General features: G+C 38.4%; 1 protein-coding gene across 5 annotated transcripts; it reads right to left on the bottom strand.

Moving 5' to 3' along the window:
- Nucleotides 1-3,212: 3,212 nt before the first annotated feature.
- BST1 (DNAse I-like superfamily protein) lies at nucleotides 3,213-11,068 on the bottom strand. 5 transcript variants are annotated; one of them, XM_077368873.1, is made up of 10 exons: nucleotides 10,751-11,068; nucleotides 9,948-10,035; nucleotides 9,752-9,826; nucleotides 8,778-8,865; nucleotides 8,567-8,671; nucleotides 6,627-7,161; nucleotides 5,112-5,305; nucleotides 4,918-5,026; nucleotides 4,647-4,795; nucleotides 3,213-3,967 (listed from the first exon to the last, which is right to left on the bottom strand). In XM_077368873.1, exons 1-10 carry the CDS (start codon nucleotides 10,862-10,864, stop codon nucleotides 3,745-3,747), a joined length of 1,680 nt encoding a protein of 559 aa, XP_077224988.1. In that variant the 5' UTR covers nucleotides 10,865-11,068; the 3' UTR covers nucleotides 3,213-3,744. The 5 variants fall into 5 exon arrangements, with proteins under 5 accessions (XP_077224988.1, XP_077224990.1, XP_077224991.1 ...); XM_077368875.1 differs by lacking the exons at nucleotides 9,752-9,826; nucleotides 9,948-10,035; nucleotides 10,751-11,068 and adding an exon at nucleotides 9,097-9,349; XM_077368876.1 differs by lacking the exons at nucleotides 9,752-9,826; nucleotides 9,948-10,035; nucleotides 10,751-11,068 and adding an exon at nucleotides 9,110-9,349.
- Between the last annotated feature and the right edge of the window lie 607 nt (nucleotides 11,069-11,675).

Raw genomic sequence — 11,675 nt, 5'->3', positions numbered from 1 at the left:
TGTTTATCCATCATTGTATTCCACGATGAAGAATATCTGTGGCATTTTCGTCAAACAGTTTCTGACAAGAGTCCAATTCTCCAATTGCCCCATATGCGGGGATGATGATGGACCATGAGACCAAGCTCTTAGGTCCGATACTTGTTGAAGTATAAATGATTAAATAACTCGAAATAGGGGTCAAACTTAAAAATGCAAAGATGCAAGCATGCAAAATAAAAATGCATGAGACTACCCCAAGACCACATGGCATTTCAAACCCTCCTTTCATTCATTTTCTTTTTCTGTTATTTCTCATTTCATGACATTTATATGCCGTCGTTGATCTTGACCATCTAGGTCCCCTCCCATATTTAGGGTATAACCAAGGTAGGATTTCATTGGCCATCTTGTCGGCCAGGTCCACTTGAATGCATTGCCAGCCCAATGCCGTACACTCTCTTCGGGGTGGCTTTTGACATCTTGCCCAAGGTTGGCTCTAAGGGGGTCTCCCATGGGCCTCCCTCTCATAGTATCCTATATGTGAATGCATGCTTTTTTTATACGTACCTCTTTCCCTATCTGTCACGAGGGGTTTTTCTTTTACTTTCACCTGCATGCTTAGTGTACTACCATATTTTCAACAATTTATCAAAATAGAGCTTGCTATCCGTTTTAACCATTTAGAAAAGAATCTAATCACACGAAATGCAATCATAATAACAAGACTATTTATGTAACCGTTACCATGAAAGCCACTATCACTTGCCTCAGAGTTTGAGTATAAAGAGATGAAGTGAATGGCTCTAAGTGTCAACCGAAAATAAACATGTAAATATCGCATCTCAAAGTGTCAATTAAATTGGTTAAAGCTAAAGCTTTTGGAGTAATTGGTTGTTTCACATGGTATCAGAGCTACTGCCTCAAGGCAGGTCCTGGGTTCAAAACCCTTTCACATGGTATTAGAGCTACTGCCTCACGGCATGTCCTGGGTTCAAAACTTAACAACTCTTTGATATTAAAAATCCACGTGTACTACGAACCCAAAAAAAGAGGGGCCACATGTAAGGGGGAGTGAAATATAAATCACTAAATAACACCAATTCTAACATCTTAAGCTTTTGGAGTAATTGGTTGTTTCAAAATACCATCAAACAGCTTCTGAGAGCATGCCATCGGGCCTCATTGTGTGTTCACATGCATAAGGGAATAATGCAAGAAGGGAGCGATTCGAACGCCAATTTGATGACATGGGTGTGGACTTGTTCCCCACCGGCGAGGTTTTTGAGGTGGGTGGAGGCTTTGAGGGTGAAGGTGAAGGTGTCTTATGGGATGTTTGAGTGGTGCATTTTAGCATATAGGGAGAGGGCTTGGGTGGGGGGAGTGGAGGTGGTGAAGTTACTTATCATGGTGTTACTAAGGAAAGTGTTTGGGGAGGTTTGGAATTGATTGAAGAGGGATAGGGTGTAAGAGATGTTAGGTGAGGGTGACACCTTGGTGCTAGTTAATAAGAGTTGGAATGTTGTGGTGGGGTTATGGGTGAGGTTGTTGGTTTTGAGGATGTGAGCATGGATTTGTTTGAGTTGTTTGGGGGATTTGGAGCTTCTTATGAAATCATTTGTTCTTTTCATTGTTTTCCGGCCACTAATGGCTGCCAAAGAATCTGTCACACTGTAGGTGGTTAGCATGGTGGATAGCACAAGATTGCTTGAATTGGTGGGTGAGGAAAAATGGAGATGGAGTTTGACATGATACACTCCACGATTAGGTTGATCTATTTGCCAAGAACTTTTGAGTTTCCGGAAGAAGAAAAAAATGCACTGAGAGAGCTCCATTCTAGCTTGTTGTAAGCCTTTCTCAAGGTTAATTTTGTATGAAAATCTAGTAGGCCCTTTTCTTTTTGGATTTAGAGAATGGATTTTGGATTTGATTGCCCAAAACTGATTATGGAACCCGAAATTGAATGCAGTTTTGTTGAGTCCAATAATCAGCTTTGGACACAATCGATTCTCAAAATCCAAACGAAACAGGGCCTTGATCATTTTTTCTCTCCCAAGACTCCTAAGAAAAAGAATTTTACTTCCAAAAGCTTCAATTGCATCCTAAAAAGGCTCATATAGCATTTTTTTGGGGCAGTGATAAATATTAAATCGACCCCCTATCTGTCTTACCCCCCTATGTGTCTTTCTCTCTGTTCTGAGTTAGAGAGAGAGAGAGATTTGGGAGTCGATTTATCACGCCCCCCCCCCCCCCCCCCCCCTTTTTTTTTTCCTTTTTTCGATGGCCTTTGGGCAAGGTCATGAGACCATGAGACCATTAGACTCATGTTGTTCTAACTTCTATATATGGGATTTTCTAGCGTCCATTGCAGAAGGCATTTCGCAGTTGGTCTGTTGCATTTGACAGCAGTCACAGTCACATATGCTCATTTTTTAGCAGATTTTGTCTTCATTAACGAAGTGGCTGCTCTCAGATGCAACTGATCATCTGCGAAATGCCTTCTTCGATGGACGCTTGCAAATCCCTATATAAAATTTAAAGCTTTATTTTGTTTTGACTTTTCCCAATTTTAAGGAAATAAAGTGAGAAACAAAAGGAGAGAGAGAGAGATTTGAGAGGCGCGGAGATGTTTTCAAAAGTCATGCTTCTCTCTACACAACATATCTCTTAATCTCTTTCTATTATAAAAAAAATATGCAATGGAAGTAAACAAAAAACCCTCTTCGTCGTCTTCCATTTTTTGTATAAATCTCTCCCCAAAAAACACAATCTTTTTTTTTTTTGAAAAAACCCTGTGTCTTTTGTTTCTTCTTGATTTTTTTATTTTTTTATTTTGGCGATGCAAGCTATTGGGAGTTCGCAGGGAGTGCTCTGCTGTACAAAAACAAGTCGAAGGATCATTGTATCTTGGGAGATGAACGCAGAACAACCTAGAGCAGATGGTTTGTATGGAGAGTGAAATTTTCGCTGTGTCTCGATCCATTTGCAGGCCTTTTTTAAACCTTTCTTATTAGTATTTTTTTATTCATTTGATATATTATTATTATTAGTTTTATGATAGTTAATATTATAAAAAAATTTGTTAAATTTTCAATCATATTCCCTAACATAAGCTCTCCTCCTCTCTTGGGTTGAGTTTGCCTATAGGTAGGATTGACTAAGTGGGCCTAGGTTTGTCTTTGGATTGGGCATTTGCTTGACTTCTCGGATGTCGAAACAAAACAAAACAAAACTACAGCTAATTGAGTATTGATCCATTCATATAGTAGTAAATAGGAAAAGGCGTAGTTTGGCCAATGATTACACTCATAAGAAGGTTGTTGATCTCTTAAAGAACAATAAATCAGATCATGTTCTTATCCTTGCAAACTTTGTCTTTTTGAAACTATTTGAGAAAACCCAATACAAGGACAAGATAGTGTGGGACTGAGGCAAGCTAGTGTGTTTAGACCAAAAATGGCCATTACCATTTCTTCCTAGAGTTGAGGGATGTTTTGAACTCTGGGTAGTTCTCTTCATTCAAATTTCAAAGAGATAACAAACCAAGTGAGGAAAAAAATATACAGAATGAAAAAAGGAGTGACAAAAATCTACTACTTTTGCACAACATATTTCATAAAACTATTTCGAGAGCTTTTTTTTTTCTTCTGTATAGTTCTATGACAAGTAAGCACTATTATAAGAGCTACAAGGCAAGTTAAAGGTATGAATTATGATATAGCCTTCCTCTGTCTTAGCAATATGCTGGGAAAAATGTGATTCTGTTTAGAACTCATAGAAGCTATGCCTTTGAGGGATGAATTCATCCACTTCTATTCGAGAACCAGCACTAGAAAAGCCTTTCCTTCCTCTGTTGTTGTTGTTGTTACCCATCTCTACTTCCGCCACAAAAACTGCACATACCGGTCTGTGATCCGAGAATCTCGACTCCCCACGGATATAGGACAGTTGTTCAATGCCATCTCCATACCACAGTATCCGGTCGCACCTGGAATTTGAACATGGAGCGATTAACTTACCCAATAAACATATTTCACCCAATTGTTTACAGTGCAACATTCCAAAATTCACTGCTCAAAAATCACAAGTCACAATGCTAAAATGAGAGGGAACACAATAACAATGTTATGTTAGATCTCTTTTTTTAACCCAGAAAAGAGCGCCCCGGGGAGGACCTCAAAATTTATAGGTAAAGTGAAAACAAAACAGGAGAAGAACCCTAGAGGAAACTCAAGAACCCCAGATAAAACACCACCATCCCAAACCTCCAAGCTACCAGAAGTCCAGACCAGCCTAGAAGAGTTAAAGCCAGAGGACTTGAGGACATTTGGCCCAAACTATTACAATGGGACCACAAAGGGTCCCAAAATAAGATCAATCGAGGTCTCGAGGGTTGCTAGAAGGACAACAAATGGTTATTTTTGTCATTTGAAAAATTGTATGGTAGTTGTGTTTAAGTGAAAATATTGTACTGGGGTTGGGGTTGGGATCCTATATAATTCTCAGTGGTAGTATACAAGGAAATTGGCTTGATACAATGGTTTTTTATATTCCAAGGCATATACGTAGACACGTTTGTGGGTTGCTTTGATCTTTGATTCACACACAGACAGGAAGGCCTTGCTTCCCAACAAGTTCAATCAATATCTGAAGAATTTTTTACATACCAGGCTGGAGTTCTGCGCTTCTTCTTGGATTTTACTGTCTCCCCGGCATAAGAGTCAGAATTATGTGAGTATTTGTATGTAGGAGCGAAGAAAATCCTTCCCTCATTCCACCCAGTAAACACTCTTCCAGCTTCTTTCTCCATCCTCAACTGTGATTTATCAATTTTCAGTAATACCATGTGTTAGAATTCAAAGGTTCATATAAACTAAGCCTTATAATTATGCTTTTAGTAGTAAATTTTTTATGTTTTTTCTTGAGAAAGAACCAAACCTGATCCTTCTCAAGGAGGGCATCCCAATCATTATCTTCCAACAACACCCTCGTTTCGACGTAGCTTAGAGAGACACGATAATTCAAATCGCCGAGCCAAATTATTCGACTGTAATGTAAGGATCATAAAATTAAGAGTCGAAAAATATAAAGAAAGTGATAAGATTGAAATCTAATTTGGTACTCAATCATACTCATGATCAATAATTCTTTCAGGAATTCGATGACCGGGTGTCTTGCAAATCTTGGGGAATTGTGTGTTCTTGAGGATTTCAGAGACGTCGGAGTTTCTCCGTAGCTCATCTCCTTCCTTCTCTCCTGAGGCCAAATGACAGCAGACGAAGCAAAAGGTTGTCTGGTGGAGTGTCATGCTCACTGAAATACACCCCTGCAAGTGAATTAAAAAAGAAAATTATGTGATTATGAAGATTCCATGAAGCTAATTCCTTGGAAATTTCCTCTCTGAGACCTCATAGTCTTTGTTAAGAGTGCACTTGAAATCTTGATTAATTATTCTTATAGGCCTGTTTTTGACAGTCACCAATTTGTGAATTAGATGGTACTTAAATCATCTCATTGCTGAATGGTTGTACATTTTGGAAGAAATGTGATTCTTTATGGATGTTTGCTTTACTTCTTTAATGGGTTTATACTTCTAGGAAATCATTTTCATCTCATTCATGAATGGTTGTACATTTTGGAAGACTTTACTAGCAGTTTGTAGTAAAGTTGGATGTTAGCTAAGTTTGGTTGCAAAAAAGGAGCCAAACCCCAGGAGACTACTTGCCCACTATTCTACTTGTCAGTCTCTTCTCTGCTAATGTGGCACCCTTTAACTCTACTACTCAAAACTTTAAAAAGGGATTTTTTGGTACTCTCTCTCTCTACGAGGAGGCTACTGCTCTATCTCTACAAGGAGACTACTACTACACCCTTGATAACCAAACTACATTTAGTTGCAAAAAGGAGCCAAAACCCCATAATACTACTGCCCACTATTCTACTTGTTAGTCTCTTCTTTGCTGAGGTGCCACTCTTTAACTAATACTAAAAAACTTTTAATACTAAAAGGGGACCCCCCCTTAATGTTAAGTTTAAAGGCAAAGAAAAACATTAAAGGGAGTGAAATTTATCCTGAAGCAGTGAACCATTCTCACAGAAAGAGAGAGAAAGGGGTGGGGGGGTATCATACTGTGCTCTACAAGGAGACTACTAATCCACCCCTGATAAACAAACACACCATGGGGTTCACCATTGCTCTACCAAGAGACTACCCCACTGTTCTACTAGTTGACTACTTACCCACTACTCTATTAGGACGCAGTGGTGCATCCAAATAGACCCGTATGTCTAGCTGTCAAGGGTGGGTTAAGAGGAGAGAAGAGAGAGAATCCCACAACTCTACTACTAAAAAAATTTCCTCTTTTAAGTATTATAGTGAAAGGGTGCCATCTCAGCAGACAAGGAATTGACTATTAGTGGGTAAGTAGTCCTCTCCAGGTTTTGAGAATTGATTTTCACTACAAAACTGATTACTGTACTCAAAATTAAACAGAATTTTAAGACCAATAATCAGTTTTGGACCCAAAATAAATTCTCAAAACCTAAAAAGAAGAGGGCCTTAGTATGAGGGCCAAGTTATAGTCAAATAATCAATGATCAATCAAATTCTAGGAAGAAAAACATAGGAAAAAAAATGTATATGTGACCTTATTTCCAAGGCAACCCATGATCCCTCTTCCAACACAGCAAATTCTAAGATGACCCACATGTGGCACGAGCTCAGTCCGGACCCACACCGAAAGAAAGATACCCACCATCTGCTTACTGGCTACCAGGCAATAACTCAGGTGATTCGGACAGGGCAACTCGGACATATACGACTCGTCTTCAACCGGGTCAACTCGCTGAATCAACTCTCTGAGTTCTTTCGTCCTTTGCCTTTGTGACAACGATTCTGAAGCACAATTGCATATCTTAAGTAGACTACTATCCACCCTATAATTCTTACTTAGGACTTTGAGAGAAGGCTTTTGGAAGAAGAGTAGACCACTTTGGGATTTTGAGTCTTTTGGGTTGTGTTTGTTTGACCCGTTGGATTCTGAAGATGGACAGCTGGGATCATCCCTTTGGTCGTTGGGTCTGTTTAAGGCTTGGTTTATGAGGGACAGCCATTTAGCTGCTGGTTCATTGTCTTCTATAACCAAAACATTTCCTGCATTTAGAGGAACTATTTCCTGAAACCTGAAGAAAATACAAAGAGGAGAGAACACCATTATTAACCAAAAAAAAAAAAAAAGGAGCTAAGATATCAATCACATTTAGGGAAAATTTTTCTTGTAAAAAATTTTCACGGAAAGGGTAACATGAGTCATGGGTCTTTTCTAGATAGCTAGGGTGCAATGCTTCAAGCAATCCTTACTTGATCTGACAGCTACTTTACTACCAAAAGATAGGTACCTAACCAGTATGTCAAATGCCCAATGAAAGATGGAACGTGTTAGGGTAGGCCCTTTAAATCTATGCCATGCGAGGACAGGTCCCACCTAGTCCCATACCTAGTTAGGTCCCCACTTAGGACCATAACATATTCATTATGAATTCATTAGTTTGGAAAATGGCTTAAATGTGCCGCTAGAAAATTGATCCATGTATATTACTTCACATTTAAAAGAGTATATATGTATTTTCATGAAAACTTGTACCATTAATATGGAAATAGGTAGTTGCATTGTCACAAATATATCTATGATAAATATTTTAAATATTGTTATTTTTGATAAAATAAAATATCCTAAAATTTTGCTGAGATTGTATAAAATTATTGAGATATCTTAATATTTTATTTTGTCATTAAAATATCACAATAAATTTAAGATAATATTTTTCCCCTAATTTTGTTATTAACTTTAATTTTATATATATTTAAAAATAATAATTTTTCTAATTTTTAATATCTAAACCCAAAATTAACAAAAAATTAAAATATTTGTGACTATGGGTAGTTGCACTTTGTTGCTTTCAATATTGCTCTCTTCTATTTGTTTGTTTACAAATAATTTAGCGACAAAATTGATTTATCCATCGTTATGAATGAGCAATGGATTCTAGGTGGAGGGATGGCCGAGACGACAGTGCCAATGATAGGAGTCGACTGAATTATGCAAAACATCACAAGGGGGACAACAATCAAGGAGATAGATAACGGTCACCCTAAATGACTTATGGCGACGGTTATACAGCGACGATTGATTTTCCGTGGCAAAAATGGGTTTTTCTTGTAGTGATTTTCATTATTAAACAAACAAGTGTTGACATGTTTTCCCTAGAGTTATCATGAAAATATGTTATATGATGATGCTCAAATTTATGTACCCGGCAGAGGTACAAGTGAGGGTCACTTGTTCCATTTTTTAAATCAAAAATTAAACCTTTAACTGGTGGCATTTGAATTCTCCCCCATGGGACGAAACTAGGCCTTTAACTAGTTGCATTTGCATGAACGATTAGAAACTATACCCAAAGAGAGAAAAAAAGAAAAAAAGAATGCTATACATTCGTTGCGAGTTACACTATAAAATTTCTCTAGTCTTTATTCTCGTTTAATCATTCAAGGAAAAAAAATATTAAGGGCTAGAATTTATCATACCCTAAAACATAAATGTCAGAAGAGCCCTCAACCTGCAAGAGATCTTCGAGGTTGAGGCCCTTATGAGGAGTCTTCCCACCCACATTCCATGTTGCAACTAATATTCTGCAAAAAAAAAAAAAAAAATTTATATTATTGCAAAATAAGAGGTTAATAATGCTATAAAGAGAACCTCTCAAAATAAAATAAAATAAAACATGAAAATTCATACCGAAAGTCTTGAACTTCCACCACCTCGGCCATGTTACGATCGAAATTTGATAGATTCAGCCCTTCGATTCTCGAATTCGTGTGCCTGTCTGGAAAAGAAAAGGAAAAAAATAATAATTAACCATATGAACTAAATAAAACACAAGTAAAACTCAGGCACACACCATTATATCTTGTCTCCTGGACAAAATAAACAGAGTGAGGGATATTTTCTTTCATTGGGACACATGAAGTTAACCCACTTCTTGTTTTCTTTATTCAATTGAAAACTTAAATAGTTTACAAAGGAAGAAGCTCAAGGGCCTAAATCACAGAGCTACCATTTTATCTCACACTCAATGTTTAAAATGCGGACGCATGCCAAAACATGGCCAAAGGAAATCCTAGTCAATTTTGCGTGACCCAGGTGAGTACTTGGCTGATGCGGCTGAGAAATCAGTTAATGCAGCGGAGTACTTGGTTGCGTCCAAGTACTCGAGAGAGTTAAAGGAGTTTTGATTGACTTTGTATGGCAAAATGTGGGCTCAAAAGGTAGCCTAGGTGAAAAGGAGTCGACTGCGGGGAGTTTTGAAACTAGCTCAAAACCATATATAAACCCCACACTTTCCAATCCATGATTTGCTAACTTCCACTTACCAAATACTTTTTGGCTCCTTATCTATAATTCTATATGCCACGTGTTTATGTTGAATTGGGAGAGAAAAAACTGGTAAGAAAAAGTCTACCAAAGTCGGTAAGCTACCACATAGATATATCTCTATCATATGGGTGATTTTTCTTCCTTGTGTATGAATGTGATGGGTTTCTAGGTTGCATGCATCACCCAATGGCCTAAATTTCAAGAACCCTGAGATATATAGTATCATGTGTTTGAGATAGGTTTTTGTCAAACACAAACAGGATAGTGAGAATAGATGAAAGAGGGTAGATTTTAATCTTTTTTTGATGGGTAGATTTTAATCTTTTGAACACTACCTGAGAAGCTTTTTCTCATCATTGGTGGTGCATCCAAGAACGCTGCCCTGCTTGAAGCATATCTCCTTCCAAGGTCTATATCACAAAGGGGGGAAAAAGCATAAGAAATAAACAAAAAAAAAGTAAAGATAAAATTGGGAAATTTCATAGTACATTCCTAGTAAAATGAGAGAGAGAGAGAGAGAGAGAGAGAGACCACGAACAACTTCGCCTCTTCCGAAGATATCATCATCTGGGTTTCTCCCATTTCGCCACTTCGTCCCGAAAAGCTTCGGAATAATAGACTTCAACCAGGAAAATAATTATAAAATACACAGTGAGAAAGAAGGAAAATCCATTACAATACAAGAAGGGATGTAAAGAAAACAAAATTAGAGATTTTATCCTAGCAGTCCACTTTTTAAGAGGTTGTTGTTGGATCAAATATCGAGGGTGGGTCTTTTGTGGTTCAGCCTACACTTTTGCTGTACCCCCTACAGTGGACATCAGGGTCGGGCACCATATAATTTCTCACAAAATTATGCAATGGGCTTTGATTGCACTATGGACCCAATCCCAAAGCATCACCTGTACTGGTTTCTTAGGGTGGGGCGGTCATTAACTCTCCAATAAGAGGCTAATAGATTGAATTTATTTTCTTCTGGCATTTAAGTATATGGATGAAGAAGGGCTTATATGGACTTGGGCACCCTTCTCTTATCGGCTAGCTTTTAAGGGCAAGTCCTACCCGGGTCCCAACCAGAGCATAACCCTGGTTTACCCTTGAGGACGGAACCGTGTGGATGTGGAGATTGTTGGGAGTCCACGTGAAAGCAAAGATCCCACATTGGAAAAGGAAATGAATATGGAAGAGCTCATAATGACCTGGCCACATTCCGCATAACGGCCAGCTTTTAAGAACGAGTTCTACCCGGGTCCCAACAAAATAAAATAAGAAAGCGTGCAACTAGTATCAAAACAAGGTGGGTGTGCAGCTATCAATTTTCTAAGAAAATGTACCTTCTTCTTCTTATCATTCTTGACTGAATTATCAGGGGCGGTGTTGGCTTTTGTCATATCTTGGTGGTGGTGGTGGTGGTGGTCCGATTTGGATCGCGAACCCGACGTCGACATTCATTCAAGTTAAAAGGGTGTCGTGGGTCAGATTCCACGTCGACATTCATTCAAGTTAAAAGAGTGTCGTGGGTCAGATTCCGGCGATGTCTGATTCTCATTATGGCCGGAAAGTAGGTTCTCCGACGTGTAAGGAGGACGGAGAAGAAACTGAAAACAACAAACAAAGGAAACCCTTATTGGAATTTCGGGCACGAGAGATAGAGAGAGAGAGACCTCTGTTTCCTACTTTTCTGGTTTTCTGTTTCCTTACTTTTTTGTTTGGTGAAACAATTTTCCCGGCATTGTTTTCGGAACCCATCAAAGGGAAGGAGAACTCGTCAATACAGCTTCATAAACGGATTTTACATTTAAAACCCCTAATATGAAATATAGAATTACTGAAATGTCCTCCCTCAAAGTAAGAAAAATAAGAATGCTGGCCAGAAAGACACTTTTATGCTCTTTTGTAAAGGATAGCGGTGTCAATGTATGCTTAGGATCCTATGGATCCTAATTAATAGATAGGATTTGAGCACACCAGATGGATCCGAACCATGTCCATTGGATCCATTCATTTGATGGGCCACAACATAAATAGGTTGTTTGCTCCAAAATAATTTTCATAGGATGATTCCGACCCTCCGATCTAAAGAGGTTTACATAATGTGCAATCCCTCTCCAGATCGGAGGGTAAGGATCTTCCTATGGAAATGATTTTTGAGGCAATGATAAATGATAAATGCGCCCCTTTTCATTACTAGGAACACTCAGCTACAGTGTATCTATGACTGAAAAGGTGCTGATGTACTTCACATATGAAGGAACGAAG

Source organism: Tasmannia lanceolata, unplaced genomic scaffold, assembly GCF_043159265.1.
Source record: "Tasmannia lanceolata isolate RefF3 unplaced genomic scaffold, GAP_Taslan_0.1 ptg000025l, whole genome shotgun sequence".
Taxonomy (NCBI): Eukaryota; Viridiplantae; Streptophyta; class Magnoliopsida; order Canellales; family Winteraceae; genus Tasmannia; species Tasmannia lanceolata.
Note: the sequence above shows the minus strand (reverse complement) of the source record. Positions and strands in the feature narration are given on the sequence as shown.

Coding starts and splice junctions, on each gene's coding strand:
- BST1 (XM_077368873.1), bottom strand. CDS start 10,864: ATGTCGACGTCGGGTTCGCGATCCAAATCGGACCACCACCACCACCAC. Junction 8,672..8,777: donor GTGGAAGTTCAAGACTTTCG/GTATGAATTTTC, acceptor TTTTTTTTGCAG/AATATTAGTTGCAACATGGA. Junction 5,306..6,626: donor TGGGTTGCCTTGGAAATAAG/GTCACATATACA, acceptor ATTCACTTGCAG/GGGTGTATTTCAGTGAGCAT.